The 24,648-nt window shown below is 37.4% G+C and overlaps 1 protein-coding gene across 8 annotated transcripts in view; it reads right to left on the reverse strand.

The window, feature by feature from the left end:
- The window catches only part of SRPK2 (SRSF protein kinase 2), a 134,691-nt gene that overhangs the window by 26,534 nt on the left and 83,509 nt on the right, over positions 1–24,648 (reverse strand). For all 8 annotated transcript variants that reach the window (XM_031596426.2, XM_031596513.2, XM_031596665.2 and 5 more), the window contains 6 exons: positions 17,252–17,403; positions 10,383–10,491; positions 9,779–9,866; positions 9,466–9,553; positions 4,115–4,221; positions 34–199 (listed from right to left, as the gene is read on the reverse strand). In XM_031596426.2, coding sequence (XP_031452286.1) covers positions 34–199; positions 4,115–4,221; positions 9,466–9,553; positions 9,779–9,866; positions 10,383–10,491; positions 17,252–17,403 — 710 coding nt within the window. The remainder of the gene's footprint in view (positions 1–33; positions 200–4,114; positions 4,222–9,465; positions 9,554–9,778; positions 9,867–10,382; positions 10,492–17,251; positions 17,404–24,648) is intronic.

The following is a 24,648-nucleotide window of genomic DNA, read 5'->3' on the forward strand; positions in this document are numbered from 1 at the left end:
TGTACTACATTGCATTTAAACATACTGTCATACCTGCTGAGCCAGACGGAGGAGGAGCTCCAGCTTTCTGCCATTCAGTAGCTTCAGCAGCCATTCTACGAACGTAGGCATCATCCACGCACATCAGAATGTTTTCTGGCTTAATATCCGTATGAATGATCTTGCACTTGCTGTGTAGATAATCTAGACCTTGAAGAACCTAATTTAAAAAGGAATTTTATTTTTGTTTCCTGTTATCCAGAACAAGCTAAATGTGGGGCATCCACAACCTCTCTGGGCAGCCTGTTCCAGCACCTCACCACTCTCTCTGTAAAGAACTTCCCCCTGACGTCCAACCTAAATCTCCCTTCCCTCAGCTTAAAACCATTTCCCCTTGTCCTGCTGTCACTCACCCTTTCAAAGAGTTGACTCCCCTCCTGTTTGTAGGCTCCCTTTAGGTACTGAAAGGCTGCAATGAGGTCACCCCGCAGCCTTCTTTTCTCCAGGCTGAACAAGCCCAGCTCCCTCAGCCTGTCCTCGTAGGGGAGGTGCTCCAGTCCCCTGATCATCTTCGTGGCCCTCCTCTGGACCCTCTCCAACAACCCCCTGTCTTTTTTGTACTGGGGGCTCCAGACCTGGACGCAGTATTCCAGATGGGGCCTCACAAGAGCAGAGTGGAGGGGAACAATCACCTCCCTGTCCCTGCTGGCCACCCCTCTTTTGATGGAGCCCAGGATACCATTTGCCTTCCGAGCCGCAAGGGCACACTGCTGGCTCATATTAAGTTTTTCATCTATCAAGACCCCCAGGTCCTTCTCCACAGGGCTGCTCTCAAGGACCTCTCCTTCCAGTCTGTAGGGATGCCTGGGATTCCTCCGGCCCAAGTGCAAAACTCTGCACTTTGCCGTGTTGAACCTCATCAGGTTCACCCGGGCCCACCTTTCTAGCCTCTCGAGGTCCCTCTGAATGGCATCCCTTCCTTCTACCGTGTCGATTGCACCACTCAGCTTGGTGTCGTCAGCAAACTTGCTGAGGGTGCACTCAATTCCATCATCGATGTCACTGATAAAGATGTTAAAGAGCACCAGTCCCAAGACAGAGGCCTGGGGGACGACACTCGTTACCGGCCTCCACCTGAACATAGAGCCATTGATGACCACCCTCTGTCTGTGGCCTTTCAAACTGTTTCTTATCCATTGAGTGGTCCACCCGTCAAATCCACATTCCTCCAATTTGGAGATAAGGATGTGGTGGGGGACCGTATTGAAGGCCTTGCTCAAGTCCAAGTAAATGACATTGGTATTGATCTCAATAACCTCTTCCTTCCATCACTATAGATGACAATAACAATCAAACGTGTAAACTGAGGCCAAGATAAAAAAATTCTGGAGCACACAGAAAGGCAAAAACATTCAGAAGAAAAAGTACCTGCTCCACTGTGACATGCAGAAATGGCATTATTAAGAAACTAGATTTATTGTTACCCACTTTAGGAAGATGGCCTTTTCCCTGTTCAAGTAACAGTTTTAGAGGGACAGTTTTATCTTTCATTTTGGCTGAGTATTATTTTTCAGAAAAACAGAAAATAGCTTATTTTATCTAAAATCACCAACAGTCCCATGACTGAGCTCTGCACAGCCTGGTCTAGAGGTTGGTGACCCTGCCCATGGCAGGGGGATTTAAGCTAGGTGATCTTTGAAGTCCTTTTCAAAACAGGCCCTTCCGTGATTCCATGATTCTCTGACTTACCACAAGGACCGCCAGGATTTTATAATGAGAAATGATGCTCTTAGCAATCCTAAAATGTAGATCAGATTGCTTTATCCTAAAAACTGCAAGTATACTATACCACAATACCAGTATTAAAACGCATGCTGCATGTACTTTTTTTGCATCATAGTCTGAGATGATGGACAATGGGGAAAACAATTCTCCTTTTTATTTATTTCTCCACTGAAAAAAAAAAAATTACATGCACAATGTATTATAGCTCTGAAAAATTAGAACAGGACCTGTTATTGCAAATGCAAATTACAAAACTGTATTTTCTCCCTTGTAAAAGTCACATGGTTGGTTTCACATCAAGAAATACCACCATCGTTTGCAGTATCTAATTAAGAATCCCTTTTCTTTTCTTTCTTTTGCAGTCAGGGAGCAACATCATACTGACACATTAAACAGACTACTTGCTGTACCACAGGTGAAAAGCAAAAGTGAAAATTTTCATTGCTCCAATACACAATGCTGGTTTTAATAAATACAGTTTCAGAACATGATTCCTTTAAAGTAGACTGATGCTATATATTTTAGAACTCAAAATAAGGATTCTAGAATTAAGTAAATGCACATTTCTAACTTCTACCTTCATTACACAAAAGAAACTGTGGCAACCAGCCCTTTTTTCAATTCTACAGAGGCATCTCTTGCATGACATTCCATATAACTCTGCCCCAAGGGAAGAAGTACTGCTTAAAATTGAAATGAGTATGAGATTCTTATTAAGAAACTCAGCTCTCAGCTGCATTTTAAACTAACCCTTAATCTCGCCCCAATACTCAAAAATACTAAAGAAGTGGGGGAAAAAATTCCCAACTGTAATATAAAAAAATTCTTTTTCATTATAGCATTCAGCTACAATACTTTTTGAAACAAAACGGTTTATTTTGCTGAGCGCCACTGCAGTAACTGAACTGTTTCATATTCAAGTTTTATAACACGCATGGCACTGGTTTTCTAATTGCATCTGGAAGGAGAACATGTTCTTCAAAACCTCTCCATCGTGCTTCCCGTATAATTCCATTCCTAAGGCAGCTCCTTGCTAACCCCACTCCTCACTGGGTTTTGGTTACCATCCTTGAAGACCTCACTTCAAAGTTCTCCTTTGCAAGGTTACAGGCAAAGCCATGTGAAGCTGTGTTCAGAAGTTCCCAGCTTCCTTCCAAAAAGAGATTGTTTTTAGCTTGGATCCATTCAGAGGTCTGGTTTACGCTCTGTTTCTGCATACAGCCATTGTAATGTACGTAAATCATAGCAGGGAGCTCCAAAAACTGGTTTGTTGCTAAAGGCAGTGTATAAAGAAAGCACACTGTAAACTTCCATACTTTGGCCAACCTCCAGGATAATGGTGCAACCATAGTGAAAGCATTCCAAACAAAAAAATGACAATGCTTACGGGAAACCGTGGATATTTATAGACACATACTAATACAAACAGACACATTCCCGTTCCACAGCAGACAGCTCTGTTCAGCTGGAGCACTGCATCAGTACAGCTTCTTATTTTGGGTATGTGAGCCACCTGGCTGTATAGAAATCAGTAGACCTACAATTTCAACTACTTACTAACTGCTGCATCAGAGCATTCAGTTAATTCTGACTAAAAAGCTGATAGGCTGAGATTCATCAGACGACATACAATAAAGATTTCAAAGAAAATAACTATTTCAATAGACAGGTTATTAATACAACAGAGGTAATGTTGCTGAAAGACAATACAAATTACTTAAATGGCAATCTGAAAATATTTACATATCAGCTAAGTATTAACTGCACATGGATTAATAGTGTATACAAAATCACAGAGATGTACATGATTTTTCCATGTTGAGACAATACTTCTCTTTACCTCTCAGCAATTTGGTTTCCACAATACAGCAAGAGAATATATTTTGAAACAACATTTCCCTATAAGTTGTCCTGTTTTCACCTGGTTAGGTCTCTGACTCAACAAGAACTTAAATTAGGTAAATAATAATTTTCAAATAACAGTTCTTTCCTTTAGAATCAGTTGTTTGTTTGTTGGTTTTTTTTTCAGAGACAGATAAGCTTTTTAAGAAGCATATCATGCTGATGTTTTGTTGACCAAAACTGCAATTGAATACAAAAAATCTTATTCACCAAAACAGTACTGAAAACTCCCTTATCAGTGGGATATCTTGATAAAAATAATACAATATGCAGAAATGCAGGCTACCCAAGAAGAGGTCCCACAAACCCCCCAGCTCCATGAGGTTACCAGTAAAATTATCTTATCTTAGATAATAATTAGTAACAATTAAGCTGAAATGTCACCATTCTAACCTTCAAAATGTTAACAATGGTGGAAAAAGCTAATTAAAACATTAGCAAATCTTACCTGTCGAATTATACTTTTTACACAACGGATGGGAAGGCCTTGATAATTGGACTTGATTATCCATTTTAAGAGATGGTGTCCAAGTACTTCAAAGACCATACAAACATCTGGGACTTAATTAAGGACAATTTCCAAACAAACTCGTTAATAAGATGAACCACAAATGTTTGTTTGCTTGTTGGCTAAAGCAATCATGTAATCACAGTTCACCCCTAACTGATCGAAACACGGTTACTACATTGCAGTAATATATAAACAGGAAAAAAGAGCCATGCCCAAATAGACCAATTTAAAATAAAGCATTTTAAATGTTTTAAATATATTTTAAATGTATTCTTGTCCTTTATTTCTAAAGGTAAAAACAGTGTTCGGGTGAGTAATTAAATTGCTAAATAAGTAATTGATTTTTGTTTTCTTTGAAATAGTTCAAAGTACTGATTTGTCCTATTATCTCTAATTTCTAATAAATTTTAAAAGACAATAAAAGCTTTTAACAACAGCAGACTACAGCTGTAGTGTTTTAGAAAAAGAACTATTCTAAACATCTTTCTGATTAGGTTCAATTGAGAAACACTTGAAAATAAAGACTGAAGTAGTAAGAGAATGGATCTTTCACTTCATACAGTTTTAACTGCAAACAATAATGGCAATTACCAAAGAACTCAGGAACAAAAGAAAAAGCAATATGCAAAAACAACAATGCCAGAAAATTTAATTTGACTCAGGATCTTTCCAGTAGCAGATAATCAGTGAAGTGTATTGGAAGAGAACAAGATGTAGACACTTTCAGTGATTTATGGTTCAGAGACCACCTGAGTTAGAAATTCTGTTTCATACATCTGAGTAGACTATTTTCCTATTGAGAAAATATTCTAATATTCCACATAATAGTAAATAGCAAGAAATTATATACTACACCAACTTGATCTTCAGGTACGTATGCTCTTAACATCGCTGGAACCTGGAAAGAATGTTAAAATCTGAACTACACAATACTATAACTTTGCACAGAATAATGTAATAAAAATGAATGAATTGATGGTTATTCAGGAAAATCTCAGTGGATGGAAATCAGATCCTCTCTATCTCAGAGAACATTCACAGGGAAACACACTGTTAGGGGAGAAATCTTACCTGACTTACCGAAGTTTTAGTACCTAGTATCTTGATGATCCTAGTGTCACTGTCTTGAGTAAAAATGATGCATACCTTGTCTATGGATCTACCATTTACATTCTTTTCACGCAGCTACCCATATGAATAAAGCTATGTGAAGTTTTGTAATCTACATCCTTAAACTGAAATTAGACTGAATGATGTCTCAAGACCGGTCAAAGCACTTTGAGAATAATTGTACTATTTTGATAGCTGCTACCTGCTCAACTTAGTTGATGCTCCTCAACTCATGTACTAGGAAAGGCCACAAACAGTCTACTCAAAATATTATAAAACTCTGTTCAATTCAGAAGAAGAAACAGCCTTGTTTACTTTACCATACAAGCACCCAACAAACAAAAAGTCACTCGTACAGCACACGGTCATCAGAGAGGAAGAACACAGCACGTTATCTCTACAGGGCTTATCAATTTAGTCCACACAATGATGTTGTGAAGTTATAGGAAGACAGCAACACTTATTCCAGGAAGGCAAGACACTGCAGCATTAAGAAATGAAATTTAGGACACCTGCTCACCATCCTTCAGACCACTGCTACAGCAGACTCTCCAGTGCAGATTCCTGCCATTCCATGCATGTACTAGAGTGCTACGCCTTGTCATTAAGCAGAATACAAAGGGATGCTAGGAATTGAAAAGGCAAGGAAGGACAGGATATAGAGAAAGAAGATGCAAGGAGGAATGGCAGAGGCAAGCAAAGAGAGAGAGAGCTACAGGAGGAGTGACATCTACCTGAGAAAGATTGCAGCATTTTGCCATGAGGAGTCTGATAAACACAAGGCATGCTCAGTACTGGAGAGGAAAGTGGGATGGCGGAAAGACATGCAGTAGACTCAACATTTACTACAGACATGTTAAAATGTGACTGTTGTCTGATTCATTGTCATGACCTGAAGAATGTTAACTGTGAGGCAGTGTGTCCACAAACAGTGAGGAAAGCAGGAATCCAGCCTTGTGAGCTCTGGGATCATCCCACGACATCAAGTGCCTGATATATGAGTGTGTCCAAATAGTCCTCCAGAAAAAAGAAACCCAAAGCTCACACTGTACACACATCCCTTATGAAATGTTCTTTGAAGCAAAGTCTGGGGAATGTTTGAAAGAGGGAAACTTAGCAGAGAGAACAAGAGTGAACAAATGTAATATGTATCAGCTGACAGCTTTAAGTACTTAGAACTGTTATTTCTTGACTAAAATCTTACATGCAACTATCTATTTATCCACAAATAAATACAGGATTATTTAAAAATCTGATGAGGCTTACAGACTAGTTAAAACAAATGACAAAATTCTGGTACCAACACAGAGCACTTCTGGATGTATCTCAGATGCTTTTGTGTAAGCAGCATTAAGGCCCTACGGCATTTAATTAGTGCTGTTTATTCTTTGAAGATAAATTTATTACAATTACAGAATCACAGAATTATTGTATACATGATCATTTCCTTCTTTACTTTCTCACTTATCTATCCAAACACTTGTTTCATTGTGTGATTATCAGAACCTCTGATTAAAAAAATGCTCAATCATTTATTAAGGTTCTAATAAACATCCAGCATAAATAAAATTAATGATCTACACACTGAAAACATTACAGTGCCCACATTCAGAAATTTCCTGAATAAAACATATATAATTGTAGTATTTTTAAAGCGTACAAGTAGCTAACAAAAATTATCAGTCTAGCGTAGTATAACATAGCATCTGTTAAAATCCACATGTTTATAAACATGTCTTACAGCTCCTAGGAGAAGGGTGATTATTTCCAGACACACAGCCCAGGCCAATGGCTCTGCATATTCACAGCCCTGTGCCACAGCATTCTTTACAAGCTTCCCTGTTTGGAATCTCCATTACATTTCGTGGTGTTGGCCACCTAAAGGATTCACCCACCTCTCCCCTGTCTTTCTTTGACTTCTGAAGGTATTCTGTAACCATCAAACATCTGTGATGCATACATTGTTTTAATTTACAGTCAAAGAATGGATATTTAGTGATTTTCCCAAGGGACACCAGAAACAACACAGCATGAAATACTGTCTGTCTCTCAGCCTGTTCATCCCAATAACACTAACATAGCACTAAAATAGCCTTTTTTTTTTTTTTAGTTAATGAAATCCAGTAGCAGCAAGATGTTAAAAATAGTTACCTGCTCCCTTCCAAAAGAACCTGCACCAAAGATTTCTTTCCCCTACAAGACCAAAAGGACTTAATCAAATAACCAACAGAGCCAAATTTTGATCAAATAAGTCACACTACTCAGAATGCACAAATTGTTCAGGAGACAACTCAGAAGATACTTGCTATCATATTTGCACTAGTGACTATTATACCTTTCTCTCCCAGTAATTAAAACATTTGCCTTCCATATAAAACAACTTCTGAACTGCCTGAATTTTCAGCATGAAGGTAAAACTGAAATAGAATAAATCACTATCAGCTGTCCAATTTTAATCTGCTGATGCAAAGTTACCTGAGTTCTTATTTTTCACCAATAGAGTTTCCTTTGGCTTTGTCAACATAAATGCTATAGTTGGATATGCTTTCAAAATACTATTATTAACAAAATTTACTCTTCATAATCTTCTTCAGAAATGGCTTTTGCCTTTAACACATGTGTATCTCACCAATAATTTAAGAATGTTACCAAGAAATGACTCCATTAAACCAATAAAAATTATTTCTACACATAGGTATACATTTTCTTATTCCCCACTTCATATTACTGTTTTACAATGAAAACAGCAAGTTAAAATCTCTGATTTCTAAAAATAACTTCATTTAGTTTTCACCAGAACAGTTGTCTTAAGAGCTGAAGTGCTTTGGTGACATTATTTTTTTAGTGAACACAGACAATGGAGATATTTATACAGTACTTCTCAGGAAGCATTTCAGCTCAAAGATATTTTCTGTAGTCCCACAACACTGAGAAACCCCAATTAGGGTTCTTTGCCCCATTGTATTAACAAGGTCCTTGGCCATAAATCATTTATAAACAAGTTGAAATGACTGCAAGCAACTGTATAGTTTATTTTAATTAATGGTAATTTGATTATAAAACCTACAAAAAAAGCACTGGCTTCAGTGACACTTAAGAGCCTTCTAGCATGGTAGCTAACCAATGAAGTAACCAAGCACCAAATAAAATGAGAGAAAACAGTTAGGATCCTACTCTGCAAATGAGATACATGTCCCCATACTCTCCCTTCTCACTTATTACGAACTCTAAGGCTTCATAACCAATGTCAACAGACAGATAGGTGGAACAAAAACCAAACATTTCTTCCTGGGAGGATGCTTTCAAATTCACTGGCAGTCATCTCCTAGATTCCTCTCCTGGAGGACCAGAGTCAGTGAGGAGCATCTTAACCTAATCTTCTGAAGACTGATGGCACATCACCAAAATCTTGAGCTCAAGAGAGCAGGAACTCTCTTGGTTGAGTAGTATGAACAATGATTATTAGGTCTCCAAAACACAACAAGCACACAGATAAATACCAGTTGTATGTGTAAATGAAAGAATAGTAACATAATAAGCTACTAAAATACCTAATACAACTAACAAGGATAATTCACTTTAGTTCAAGTATAAAGATATATTCGTAGGCCCCAACTTTTCCCTGAGAACAATGCTCTGTCACATATTGCACCTCTTTCTCCATCCCCCACTCCCTATCTCAGAGCATTAGAATAAAAATCTTTAAAATCTTGGCCAAAAAAAAAAACAAGGTCATGTGGCAAAAGAAAAAAAACATAATGAGAAAACTTCTTCCACACCCTCACACTTCACAGAAGAAAACAGAAATAAGCTACTTCATGACACTAACTTTTTCTCCGTACTAGTGTAGAGCAGAACATGCATACTGTAAGCCTCACCTATTATTATCTTTTCAGTTAAACTCCTGTTTCTAAACAATCTTATCCTTTGTAGTTCTAATAGACTGTGACAGGATTAATGTCTTTTATTAATTTTTATTTTGCACTGTATTTAAAAAATCTAAGTGATTTCACTCCAGTGAGTGTATTACATCTTGGACCATTCCTTCCATCTACACTTATGTTGATGTTTCTGCACTACTGTTATAAATTAAGACTACCTAAAAATAGCCAGAACGAAGAGCTTACTTATCTCCACAGATCACTATTAACGAAGATGCAATGTTTTCAAAAGGATACGTATTCCATTCATTCCAGAAATTTTGAAGTCATCGATTAGTTGTACAACCATATCTTTGTTGGGATCATTAGGGTCGCTTTCACGAACCTAAACCAAGACAGACATTTCAGGGAACAACTGACATGAAAACACTAAGTAATTTGCTCTGTGCCCAAAGTTAATATTTTGGAGCTTTAGAACTCACAGTAACATAACAAATAAGCTACTTAGGAAAAAAAAGTTTAAACAATATATCGCACTACGTTTTTTAATTTTATTTGTTATTACTGTTATGGCTGGTATTGAACACCATACTACATGAGTGATACATACACATTTGAGTAACTTTATTTCATCCAAGGCTGTCTCTGTGTAGTGCTGGGCACTTTTTACAACTTTCATTGCAACAAATCTTTTTCCCCTAGAAAAAAAACAAAACCAAAAACATTTTCAGCAAGTGCTCTAAACTAAAAGAGACATTTGGAAATTTTAAATACAATGTTTCATTACCTAATGTATTCTGATAGAATACTAAAACACTGAAACTACACAGAAAAGCAACTTCTAACAACATTTTGTTAATTGTCTGGCTTATTAAATATTTTATCTCCTTGAAGCTAATGTATTTAAGAGGTATCACAGTAATTACATTTTTTCATTAAAGATGCAACAGAAATAAAAATATCTCACTCTCACGTGTTCAAGACAACATGTAAATTCAATAAGCAAAACTAATCTGTCAAATAAAATAATTACACATTTCTGAGAAGTTTTATAAATTATAGCCTTAACCAAGGGCAAAATTTTAATGCAGACACCTTCCTGCAGAAAACGACTGCATACATCTACATAGCTTTATCATGTGCCAAAAAAAAAAAAAAAAAAAAAGGGTTACTGCAAACAAAATCAAGCGCATAGAAATAAGTAGTTCACTTACTGCATATCCCAGCATAGCCAGACTGTAGAGAAGTGTCCCCATCCTAGCTTTCTAATAACATGATACCTGCCATTGAAGAGATCGCCAATTTTCACTGGATGATAGCCACCTTTCATGAGAAAAAAAATAGAAGAAGATTAGTCAGGAAACAAACAATACCTCTCAGTTTTTCATTTAAATCTTGCAGAATAATTTTTCCTTGTAGTATAACTTTTCCTTTTTCAAATTGTCCTGTACTATATATAGGAAATCTAAAAAGAAACATTAACTCTAATGTTAAAAACTCTGCCTTACTTGGCCTGGAGGGAAAATACTCGTGCCCTGTACATACTATAGAGTTTATTGGCCCTTCTCCTTTATGGCTTTCATTTGTGGAAACATTACCATCTGTTCTGTATTTCCCCAGGCTTATCTTCTACTTCACAGAGAGTACAGGAAAGATCTACATTATTTCTTTATCATATTCGAATTTTCTCCAGCCAACGTGTTCTTGGATGATTGCAAAAACTCAACAGAGACTGTTTTAATTCCCATTTGCTTTCTACTAAAAAAGGCGGCAATAAAATACTTCACCAGAAAATATTAAGAACAATGTCAAATTCAGTGATGCTCTTCTGCTTGGATCCTGAACCACAGCAGCAGTGCATTTTCTGAAGTCTGAGGCTTTGATAGTGATGAAGCAGAGAGAGCAGGCAGCTGCAGGCTTTGCCCAAAAGTGCATTTTAACCCATCTACAGGCCATCTACTCAACCACATCGCCGAAGTCCCAACTGATGCCCCAAGCCCCACTGTCAGAAAGGCCAACCCCACAACTGGAACTCAGGTTTCAACACAGTGTGAAGTGGCTGTAAGAGGTAGAGGTGATGTCCACAGCTCCATTGTGAAGGTTTTTCATATCCTTCCTATTTTAAGAGGCATTCTTAAGCATGGGAAAGACAGCTGATCAGACAAGATTATTATTTGGACCTAACACACTAAAAAACGTTCACAATTTTGACTAAATTGCTAAAAATAATACAGCTACAACTCTCCAACAGTTGCCCATCTGCCAAGCATCAAGGAATTATCTCTTTGGCTCCTTCTGGTCTTTCAGAATGTCACACTCAACTGGCCTTTGGCAGAACCCTTTACTACTGATTATTCCACTTCAAATTAGGAAAAGACTACTTCCCCTAAGTTGTTGTATTTGTTTTGAGATCTCCCAAAAACCTTGTCAGAACCAAAGCCCAGCTCAAACAACGATGTCAATTTATTACTTAATTCCTTGGATTTAGTACAGGGACTGGGCTCTTATCTTTTTCTTATCTTATGCCGTGGAACAGCGGCATCAAATCTAAAAATATTTATATCCCTTCTTTGCTAGTAGCATCTTTTGCCTTGACAGAAGCTCGGGAGTTTATTGGTGAGCTTGCCACAAAGCCTTCCAGAGCAGACTAATAAATTGAATACAATTACACGATAGAATTATAAAGATTACATATTTCACAGGATTCTAAAGCTCGGATAATATATTGCTGATATGAAATAACATTAAAAACAATACAAAATTAATAATTTAGATTTCTGCTTGGCCATCCCCGCTGAAACAGCTGAGGATAAAAATATTTCAAAATCCGGATGAATAAAATTATATCAAGACAGTTACCAACTGGTTTAATACAAACAACAAAAAAAATAGTATTATTTGATAAATTCTTTTCATAAAGGATGATCAAGTAATAGATGTGAGAGGAAAGTCAAGAGAGCAAGTACATTATTCTACCTTTCTATTACTGAAAAGGTTTACATTACTGAAACACATCAAGTCTGCTGATCTGACAGCAAGGATTATGTAAAAAGCTTTCACACACAATTCAGTATCACAGCATCATTTCTTCTAATTTTTGTCCTGCATATATCACTGCAAGAAAACAGAGACAAAGCATGAAGCTTTATCCTCTGCATGAAAGTACACAACACCAAGTTTTAACACCTCTCTATGGTTTGCAACACAGATTTTAAATTAAACAATACAAAAATTTCTGAAGTGTTTTACAATCTGCTTAAATGTATGGTCCTATTCAATCATTCCTGAACATAATTATATGAACTCAGGAGAATATGGTGACACAGGTTGGTTTAGCAATAGAAGTCAATAAATTCATTTAAGGACCAATATATTAGTTTGGTAAAAGGCATCAATGAGTGCTAGTTCTACAACTTCCTAGTTTAGCTTTGTGTGGTATGTGAACAGCCCTTTTTTTCCCAATGATCCAGCTTCACAGAAGCACTGAACTTGCAACAGAGTACTTTCAGCTTTGCATCCACCAGGTGCAAGGGCTTTTTCTTGACTTTCACGTAAATTGTTTGGAATTATAGTGCACCAAGATACAAAATTGCTTATTATGGCATATCAAGCAATGGAAAATTTGCCAAATAGGGAAAAACATTTTAAGGTCGGCCAAAAGTCACTGTGATGAAGCTGAAGGAGAAGTAAAGGGGAGGAAGCAGGTGGTTGTATGACCACTGAACGTTAGCATATATTAAGGAGTTCCTGGACAAGAGTGAATATGTATGCCAATATGTTTTAACTATTTAAACGTAGAACCTGAACTCCAGGAGCGTGCACTTGATTTATCAAATCTGGTACATACTGTGAGGAATAAAGGAATGTCAGATTTCCAACAACACACTGGAGTTAGGAGAGGTTTTTTTCTTCCCGAATTTCGGATGACCATGGGAACACAACATCACTTATGCAGCCCTAAGCAGGCCTTTAAGCACATAAAACAAAGGCTAGAAGTAATTTTTTAACTGTTTACATTTTGACTAAGTAACAGCGTTAACACTCAACAATGAAGAATTTAGACAGAGTTAAATATATGGTTTTACGAACAGTTTTGTTTAAAGAGTGCTGTTAAAGTCTGCTTCTCTGAAGATATCCTTTGGCATAGCTGTGCTTCAAAGGGTCAAAACTGAGAACTTGTGGTAGTTTCTTCCCAGCACAGACAAGAGAGAACACACTCCAGAAGAAATCAAAGACACTGACTTCAAGTCAATAAACCAGGAGTTGATGAATGATTTTAGTAAAATCTATGTATTGCAAGAATAATGGCTATAATATGATTAAATAATAACTATGCATGTTAAAGCCAGGCTATTTTGGCCACTACAGGACACATAACTAATCATAACAATACAACAATATATATTTATTCATTGAGTATATATGAAATTTTTAAGATATTTTCTACTGTCCTACACCACAACAGGAGCAGTTCTGGAAATATTCCTTACTGTTCCTGTACGTGTTATTCCTTGACTGCTCCTGATGCTGTCAGCTATGTATTATTTGTGCAGAGGTTGTGAACAATCAGGTAACAACACAGTTAAGTGCATTTTAAAAACCAGTGTAATCGTATGACAAATGCAATTACTTAACTTCTTTGTGATATGGAAGTTATTTCCAAATACTAACATCCAGACAGCATTATTAGAAGTTTGAGAGAAATGAGGCATTTTTGTAAAAACAAGACTGGCATTTGAAAATATACAATGTGTAAGTGGTACTACTGATAATGTAACAAAAAATCTGTTGTGCTATTCACTACAGCACACAAAAAAAAGTCTCTCACACAGCTAGCTAGCTACAAGCACTCAAGAAAGAGGGTCAGAAAAAATGAGATCATTATTCCTAAATGTCTCCTGAATGTATTGGTAATTGTAGCTAGCTAGTTCTATGTTTGTATAGGGAATTATTCCCTTTGTGAACTGGATGAATGGGAGACATCTCCAGGGGGCAAGGAAGATGATCAGAGAAGCAAAGAATTCCAATTACATCCATGACATAACAAACTCTTCAAAAAAATCTCCAAGTGTTTCAGAGCTGCATTGTCTAAGTACCCCTTGAAAAATCACGTAGTTGGAGTTTTGATATTTCCATTTCTCAAAACAAATAAACATTTGAAAAGCATTTAATCTAAATTCAGTGGCATCAATAGCAGCCATTTCACAGATTTTAACAGGCTCTGGAGGAAGGTCCAGGGGAACAAAAGTTAGTCTGCTTTACACAAATGGCTGTTAGTTCTCTCTTTCACATCCGGTGATAACTCAAATTAATCCAATTTCCTGATAAAAAACACTATTATGACTGGGACTATTTACTATTCGGCATGCGATGTGGTGAAGATAGGAGCTCAGCTCATAGTAAAATATTCTTTAAAAAATATATATATACATATATACATATATGTATGTATATATTTAAGAATCAGTAACTATAGGAATCACTGCTTGAGTATTTTTGTTAACAGGTAAAATGTTCATTTTATGTAGGTACACACTATATATGTGTGTATATTTATATATTATAAATATGTATTATATATTTAACATAAACCCTCAACAAAATTGCCCTCCTATGAAATTTCAGACTGGGGTTGAGAATAGATGAAGTATGCTCTGCGTCTCACTCGAAAATCCTGGGAGACTACTGCTTTGGAGATAAATTAGAAAGAAAAGAGAGACTTCAGTAAACTATGATGGTTTCCAAATACTTATCTCTTACTTCATAAACATTACCAAGGACAGTAAAACATACTCAGATGAATAAAACATCTTTCAAAGAAATTTGGAAATAATACTTCTAAAAGCCACCCCTGCAATTCTTTACTGAATAACTTATTTGGTCCTCAGATAAATTAAACAAAGTCTATATGGTTCCAGATCTTCCTAATCCAGCTATTCCATTCAGATTCTTACACAACATGGTGGCCTCCCCTACAGGTCAACCTTAGCAACATTTAAAAAAGGAAGCATTCTGATCAATCTTACTGGAAATTACAATTAGGGAAAACATGCACTGGAGCAGCAAAAATGCTGATCTCGCAGAAACAAATGATTACATCAGAGTGAGCCAGAGCTTGACCCATCTTGAACGTACTTTCATCGGTTCAGAACTTAATATTATAGGAACACAGAATGAACTTCCTGTGTATGGAAGCTCCCTTTAATTTCTGAAGAAACCTGCAAGTATTCTTAACATAACATGCACCGTACCGACAACCAACTGGAGTTACAGAGATTCTAGAACAGGTGACTTACAAGTAAACTATACATGTAGATTTTGTTTCTTTTTTTTTTGTGATCTAACCACTCCAGATGGTGATATTTTGCAAAAGATAATGGAACATAGACAACAATGCATTGTTTGATGCAGTCCTTACTTCAGGGAAGAATTAAGCAGGGCCTAGAAATGCTTAATCTCAAGTAGATACAGATGTTTACAAATAAACAGATGTTTAAACATCAAATCCATCCTTCCTCACTAATGAAAGATGTTACAGATACCAAGAGTTATCATAAGGAATAAGCATGTTGTAACATTTGCATTTAATACAAACATGTATTCTCTATGAGTTTTTCTTTCCTTTGCTGCAGACTTCAAAATTCAATTTGAGTTTACCATTTGGTTTTCACTATTGGAATTTGTAACCCATTTCAACGCTTGAAATATCACGTATTACTATTAGTTCCTACACTGAGAAGAAAATGTCACTTCCAATTATTAGATATGGAAATACAGAACAGCTTATTCCAAGCTGGGAGAAAGGATTCCTAAAATGGCACATCTGCAGGCTTACAGAGAACCTTCAGAGTTAAGACAGCATCATATTTGATAGAAACTATTTCTTGATTTGACGAACGTGGAATAACAGATTAAGTCAATGTACGTCAGTGTCTTTTGGCTGTACTAAAAAATTAATTCAAGGCAGTAAGTAAATTTTGACAGATCTGTTATCTATGATGATTCTTGAATACATTGTATATTTTATCCTAATGGGAACAGACCTGGAGCATTATGTGTAACACCGAACCAAATTAAAACATTGACTGTTGTACTGCAGTTTTTATGCAAAAAACTATCTGCATTCACCTGTTAGTCTTATGGTAAAATCTGTACTAATAATGACGTAGGTACCTACAAAAGCTAAAGAAATCAGAAACTAAAAAAAAATGCAGAGAACATCGCAATGCCAAGGTCTGTGAAAGACAATGTACAAAAAAAAAGCATGTATCAAACGTTTGTGCAGGTATGAGAAAGAGAAGATATAGATTCAAATACATATTTAGTTGATGTCAAATGCATTGAGGTATTTTAGAATATATAGAGGGGATGCTTGTTTTAGTTAGGATATTTGTTTCTCTTACAATCAATATCAATCAAGGAAAGTTTATTCTTATAACTACAACAGACATACAGTGTATCTTTTCATTATGTATCTTTTAATTACAAAATGCATGCATAAGCAATGGCTAAGTGAAAAAATTCAGTTGAAGACAGTTATGCAAATAGTTCTTCACAACTTCTGTGTCAGTTCCATAAACAATGACCAGGTCCTTAAAAACCTCCCCAGAACCTGGTTGAAAATGTGCACAGAATCATAGAATAGCCCGGATTGAAAAGGACCACAATGATCATCTCGTTTCAACCCCCCTGCTATGTGCAGAGTCACCAACCACCAGACCAGGCTGCCCAGAGCCACATCCAGCCTGGCCTTGAATGCCTCAGGGATGGGGCATCCACAACCTCCTTGGGCAACCTGTTCCAGTGTGTGATTCGTACAAATCTACTTTTTGAAAGTGACAGTGCTACATGATATTAACTCCCAATTGTCACATCTCACATCTTGGAGTCTTCTTCCAAACTTTGTTGCAAAGTTTTATAAATTAACTTTTCCTTCCCTTGTTCTGACACTGAAGAGTTGATATTTGAAAAGAGAAGTATCTGCAGCCCAACGTGGAGGTGTGACTCCTGCAGGGTGCTCAGGGGCACAGCGAGTACTGCATGATGCCCATTACCGCAGCTGACAGCACAGGACTGCACCCACCTTTACAATAATCCGCGGGATCCTCCTGCTCCTCATCGTCAGACCCGAGGATCTCCTCCTCTGGCTCTGGCGGGGTTGGCTCCGGCAGGGGTGGAGGTGGGGGTGGCGGCGGGGGTGGAGGTGCTGAGGGAGCTTTCTGCTGAGGCTCTGGCCTGGAGGTGAAAGAGAAGATGCTTAGTGAAGGGTCTGGTCAGCAGGCAGCCTGGCTGTCCAGAGGAGAGGGAAAACACCTTGGGAAATCCCAAGTCCTCGCTGGTATCTTTACCATCATCTTGTGATGTCCCAGGAGGGCACCTAATTGCAACAAAAGCAAGTTTCCAATGAATTTGGACTTATTCACTAGAATAGCTTGCAAAAGAAACAGAAAGTACAAGAATCATAAAGGTTGGATAAGACCACTAAGATCCCCTGGTCCAACCACAACCCATCACCACCATGTTCACTAAACCATGTCCCTCAGTGTCACATTCACCCTTTTCTGGTGACTCCACCACCTGCCTGGGCAGCTTGTTCCTGATAGGGACCAGAATTTTAAATTCCTGATGAGCAACTGAGATCTGAGACCTATGTTCTTAGCATGACTGAGAAGAAATATTTTTTAAAAGATACCGAGAAGATCAAGTTATTCAAAATCTCTTTCCTGCTAGCTGAATGAGAAAAAATATCATTAATACCCATTAAGAAACCATTTTTTAATGATGCCAAAATAAACAGGCAACTTAACACACTTTTCCTTATCTGTAGCTGCTGTTGGGACTACAAAAAGCTGTGTCAGTACATAACATGCTAAAAACTGCTATTAGTAAGAAAGAGAAAAATTAATCTTCCAATTTAGTTCAAGAGCACATACAGCACTCTTGTGCATATGCTAAATGGAAAAAAAAAAAAAAAGAGAAAACAAAACTAAAGGACACAACCAGACTGACACCAACCAAGAAGTAGTTTTCTAGCTGTCTTTCATCTACAGTTCTAAAAAAATAGGAAAATGAAAGTTGTTACTTGAAGCATTTTATATCCTATTAAGTATATAGAGAATGCTCGGGGAAACCTCATTGCGGCCTTCCAGTACTTGAAGGGAGCATATAAACAGGAGGGGGAACGGCAGAGGAGATTTAGATGAGATATTAGGAGGAAGTTTTTCACTCAGAGGGTGGTGACACACTGGAACAGGTTGCCCAAGGAGGCTGTGGATGCCCCATCCCTGGAGGCATTCAAGGCCAGGCTGGATGTGGCTCTGGGCAGCCTGGTCTGGTATATTTGGTACACTTAAAAATGGAATCCAGAGTTGCAGCATACTTGTTTGTCAAATAATCAAGAAAACCTTCTTCAACATCTCAGGTACTGATCCTGTGTTATTTTTGATACTCATACTTCATGCAGAATAAAAATACATAATTGCAAAATTATATACTTGCAAAACATCTTGAAGTATATGTGCCACCATGAGCTGCTACAATTTGCATATAAATTTATCCTTCAGATCTAAGTTATCTCAAAAAAAAAAAAAAAAAAAACACATATTTACAGTACTTTATCATTCCAATAACCACAACTGGAAAAAAGCCTTGCAGTTCGTTAATTTTTGATCTCCTAAAACTTCGAATCAAGTACTTCCTTGGTCACAAATAAAAAATGTATTTACATCTATCCATACTCCTCTATTCATTTTTCTCATCATTGCCCACCACCACTTTTTTTTTTTCTTTTTACACACCACATTTGTTCAAGAAAGAGCATTTGGAGTAGAAAAGTACACAGTTGGTCAGAAATAAATTCCACTGGCAACATGCACCGCCTGCTCAGCAGCTGCTATTGTGCTTTTGCTTTAAAGGACATTACTGGAAGTTGCATTCATACCAAATTTATCTGCCTGATATTTCTTTCAAAAAATAACATTCTTCCATTATTTCAGTAAATGGCCAGATTTAAAAAAGAGCACTTGGAACTAATTTATTAATGAAATACAAAGGTTATACAAGACAATACGTTATGGAGAGAAACCTACTAAAGGTACACAAATATGTTTAATCATTAACTGTGTAAAGTTTAGGATAGAATGGAAGCAAGAGAAGGGAGCCATTCATAAGATAAAGAACAAACATATTTCCATGTGCTCCTGCTTCCATAAATTCTACCTTTTTTTGACTTTATCATTCCTATTCTGTTCCTAACAAGTGTCTCACATTGTACAACATGAGAAAAACAAATGGACATAGAGAAAAGGAGGTACAGCACATCCTCAGACCACCATTCATCTCCCTACACCTTAGATAGCGCATTTTCACCAGTCTGATCTCAAGGGGTCAGCAAACCAATCGTCCATGTTGGCAGAAAGCTCTCATCTTCTTATAAACAAATCTCTGTGAAAGGCTCTGCATTACAAACCTTGAAACCCCATTTAATGGGAACAATACCATTTTGGATACCCTGATCACATATCATATAAAGTACTGAAACATTATAAATAAAAAAGAAGTTAAATAAAACACAGTAAAATAGCCTGCACTTATATTAATATATCTAAAACATTGTCCAATGCTAATATGCACAGTTTTGGATGGTACCATCATTTTACATCATTCGGATTAAGTTTTAGTTTTATTCATTTGGTCACATAAAATGACACAAATGCAGCAAAATCAGTAACTGAAGGGTAGACTGAGGCAATGTGGTGCAGGTAATAATTAAAAAAAAATCGACTGAAACTGCACTGATTTTGTTCTTTAAGCAAACAACTACTAGAGCTATTTATTTATAGAATAAAAGCAACGCTTTGAAAGGAATTGGAAGCATTACACATTTTGTCACTCATGTTGAAGCAACTGTCAAGGAATACCAAGAATTTCCCTCCAAGAGACAAGAGGAGGGAACTTATTTCTAAGGAAACCAATTAGCAAAACAGGGCTGCTTCTCCATCTTTCTCATGCTACTCTACCTGATTTGGGTTTGAAAAGGGTTATTTTTTCCTGTCTACAATCCATGCTGCACTCAGTATCCTAGAATTCAGGAGCGTTTTCCTATTTTCCTTTGCGCACATCAGGAAGGAAGGACATAACTTGATTTCCTTGTGAGGTGATTTATGGTTTTATCTGCAAGTAACAAAACACTGATTTAAACTGAGAAAGATCTTTATTCTTTTAGCTTTGCTTGTACCTTTTAAAGCAATTAAATGCTACTGCATGAAGAAGGGTGATGGAAAGAAATGCTGCTCTGAGACACCAGCCTGACTGCTAATTCTGTATCACTGGCTTCTTTTGCCATCTGCTTGCTTTTGTTTAGGATTCTTAGCAAGGGACATTGTTGTTTGTTTATGCTCACTGTTACATATCTGAGGTATAGGTGAAGATCAAGTCTTCGGCACTGCTTTGGCTGCTTAAATTCTGCCTAAAAATTCAGTGGCTCATCCTAGCATTACTGATGCTTGCTCTTCTGCCTTGACACAATTCACAATATTGAGTTGAGGCATCAATCTGCAAGAGATCTCCAGTTTTGCTATTTCTTAGTCCTTGATTTGGAAAGATAAAATACTGTCTATGTTGCAACAGCATCTTCCTTTGTGAAGCATGACACGAATATATACTTTGTTCAGCCTAGATTTCCTTTTATAGTATAGAACTTCTTAAAATTTGAATTTGTTTTTCACTGAAGTGGTCTTTTACACATCTTTGACATGAACACTTCAGACATTAGGAAAGTTGTGAATAACAAATAGGCATGCTAACCTCCACTCCCTTTTCAGAAATGTAATTGCCAAAAAAAAAAAAACCTACCATACCATAAGCTATTCAACAGCCGCATTATTTTGAGTTGTAACTCTTCTTAATTTCCTAAAATGCTGGATGTAATGACATGCATTATGTAACACGCGCTCACATATACTAAATCTATTTTTCTTTTTTCTGCAGTAATCACTTGATACTCTGTGGTCTACCACTACTAGGTTATTCATCATCATCCAAGCATAAATACTTGATGATAAGACGATGAGACACTATTTCTAGATTCACAATGTTCTGTTAGTGGGTATGCAGAGGACTGACCACCTCCACAGGCTACAGTGACAAACCTTACAAGTATATTAACTAAGTAACAACAAACAATTAGCAAACACTAGTCAGGATGTTTTTATCTTTTAATTGCTCCTTTTTAAACACACCACAATCCAAACAAAATACAATGAAATTCTATTTTTAACTGGGAATTGCTTAATTTAACAAAAGAAAAGCTGAAGCATTTCTGTCATACAAACACAAAGCTGAATATGGCTACATGCTAAAAGGGGTCTCAGAGAAAATCAGTCACCCACTTTAATAAAGAAAAATGACTTCAAACTGTATTTTACTGTCCTCCACAGATCATGGTTGGACCATGTTGCTCCAGGGTTATGCAATAAGCATAACATTAAAACCTGCACATGTTGAATAAACTGTACCATGACAAATTCAGGAAGAGGTGTCCAGCTTTGTTGTGGTGGGTTGTTTTGCTATGCTTCTATTTTGGAAAAGGTAAAACAAGAGCAGTGAGGGTGACTAAAACCATGAAATGCCTTCCATATGGGAAGCTTCTGAACATGCCAGCATTCCTCAGTCAGGAAAACAGTCAGCAGAGATCTATAAAATCTTGAGAGGAACAGAAGAATGAATGGGAAGTGTTTGTTCACAGTCACACCCTACACAAATCGAGTCAAGTTCAGAAAAACACTATATGAAAGTTTTTTTTTTTTTTTAATTTCTTCCAGGACTCTACAGATGAAGGAAGCATACCTAGACTCAAGTAAGGATCAGTAGAAGTCATGGCAGAAAAGCCTACTGGTGGCTCCCACAAAACCACCTTTGACTCAGGAAGGCCAGGAGCCAGAAGCTGCTGGAAGGGCAGCCCTGTGCCCTTCCTGAGGTAGCCGCCCCGGCTGGGGGAACGCAGCCACACTGTGGGCTGACCCAGGGCAGCCATCTCATCCTCAGACACGCCTTCCTCTTCCTCAGCAGATGAATCATTCGTGACTAATGTGTAAAACAGGCTTCAGGCTTCTTCATCCAAAACACTCATCATACGAAAAAGATGTTTTTACTGTTACTATCAAGCAATGAGTAAGAATGCATTGCAGGCAAGATTGCTATACAGTGAGATTATGCTAAAAGCCACCAGCACGGTGTTCTCCATGGGGGAAGGCCTAACCCAGGAGGGGGCTTTTGTGAACGCTGCAGGAAGGATGAACTACTGGATTTATTAATTTAAAGACTACTTTTCGGTAATAAAACTTTACCTTGAACACAGCTAATGCCTGCACTTGATTCTCTTGCCTTCAGAAGGGAATTGTCTCAAAATGAAAACTGAGTTATGTGAGAAAAATGTTGGAGGGAGCCAGAAACTCATGAGAGTAGGCTAAGAGTTGCCTCAACCTAGGGGTAGAAAAAAAGCATCCTTAAGATTTTCAAATGCACAAATCCAGGGAAGTTTATTTGCTTACAGAAAATGTGATTAAAAAGAAGTTAAATGACTCCTTCATATATTTAATGAGATAAAATTTGGAAACAACAGTATTCTAACAATGTTATGAATCTCATGACATGTCCACAGAGGCTCTTTGGGGAATTTCAAATTGAAGAGAAAAACAAGGAGGTGGGGGGAGGCTAAGGACCAGAAGAAACATTCTGTAAGCCTCCTAATGCCGAGATGTGAGCTTTACAAAAGCTCTGAGTGGGTGTGGGTCCATCTGGAAGGAGCTCCAGTGGTGTTTCCCTCCAGCTCCTGAAGGCAAAAGCGCAAAAGCTTTCATGCTTTAGGGCAGGACTCCCAGGTGCTGCCGAGCTTGAAGTCTGAAATCTCTATACACAAGTCTCTTCCAGCTACTACTAATTGCTCAGGGACTCAATTATTTGGACCTCTTTCTCTTGTGTCCAAATGGTGTCTGCTTTACTAGTTGAACTCTTGCCTATTCTTTTTCCCAAATGCAGATTTAGCTTAATTAGACAAGTGACTGCTAACAGTAAGCTCTTTGAATGTTTGAAAGAGACAAACTAAAATGAAGGCTTTCTAAATAAATACGTGCATAGATCAAGCAGAAAAAACGTAAGAGATCAAAACAACCCTAAGTTCTTGCTCAAGGATCAAAACAATGTATTTCAAATAAGATCTTAAATGTCTTGTTAGAATTACAAATAATTTTAAATTTAATAACAATTATACATTATTTGTAATTCCATATTATAATAATTTGTAATTATACCAGGGATTATCTTACAGTTTTTACAATCAAAGACTATAAATCTAGAAGGAAGTAGATTATAAGGAGACACATTTTTAACTGGCTCCAATAGGCTATTCAAGTAAACTTCTTGAGGCACCCTATTTAAGCAAAAAGATCAATTAGTGTTCTTATACCACTGCTAAACAGTAATACACTTTCCAATTCTAGCATATCCATGCATAAAAATAACAGACTGCTGCTGTGGAACAAGCATGAAGCAGTTACCACATCTGGTTGTTATCAAATAGAACTATCATCCTTGTTGGACTGTTAACATCACAGCATCCATCACAGTGCTAGCGGAAACCCCTCCTGGAGCAAAGGAGGCTGAAACACAACGGGTTCTGTAACTTCAACCAAACACCAACACAGAGAAGTAACTTTTCATTCCCTTCACCCTTTTGGAGGCAACCTTGGGCTTTAGTGTACACCAATGTCGAAGTAAAGTGCCAAGGAACTCTGTCTTCCTTTCCAAACAATGAGTACTATAAATAAATACAATTTCAAGCAGCCTGTGCTGCAAGCCTCCTCATGCTTCCACCCCAGCCTGGCAGCACTGTGAGACATCTTTTTCCATGGAGTCACTCCCTTGCCTCAGGGCTGGAGGTTACATAGCCATGAGGAATAACAAACCCATGAATTGAACTTCTCACCGCCATGAGATCAGCAGGGCCAAGGTGAATGGTAGAAGCCCACTGCAGAGCTGAAAGGAACCAGCAGCAGCCTATAATTATAACAAATTACATCTAACATGAAACAGTGAAGTCTGCCAGGTTGGTACAACAGAGAAGGTGGCTTTTCTGGACTTTCTCTGAGACAGTAGCACCAAGGTTCCAGAAACAAATGTTTTCAAGCTCTAAAAGTCTCCCTCCAAACTGTTCTCTCAAACAGCTGCAATTATGTGAAAATTTTCCTACGATGGCAAAACATATGCCAAATTTACAAAGGAAGCCTCACTCTTAACTGAACTTATCATGTTTTCTTCTCAAATACTGGTTTCTTGCAAAGTTTTGCCTTCCAGACCAGTTCTCCTTGACAGGCTAGCACAGGGAAAAAGTCAACAGTCTAGAAAAACGCAGAATCACTTAGGGACATGAAAAGAAAATTCCTAGAAGTGCACTCAGCAGCATACAAACCGCCCATAGTTTGA

Source organism: Phasianus colchicus, chromosome 1 (assembly GCF_987193195.1).
Source record: "Phasianus colchicus chromosome 1, bPhaCol1.hap1.1, whole genome shotgun sequence".
NCBI classification, from domain to species: Eukaryota; Metazoa; Chordata; class Aves; order Galliformes; family Phasianidae; genus Phasianus; species Phasianus colchicus.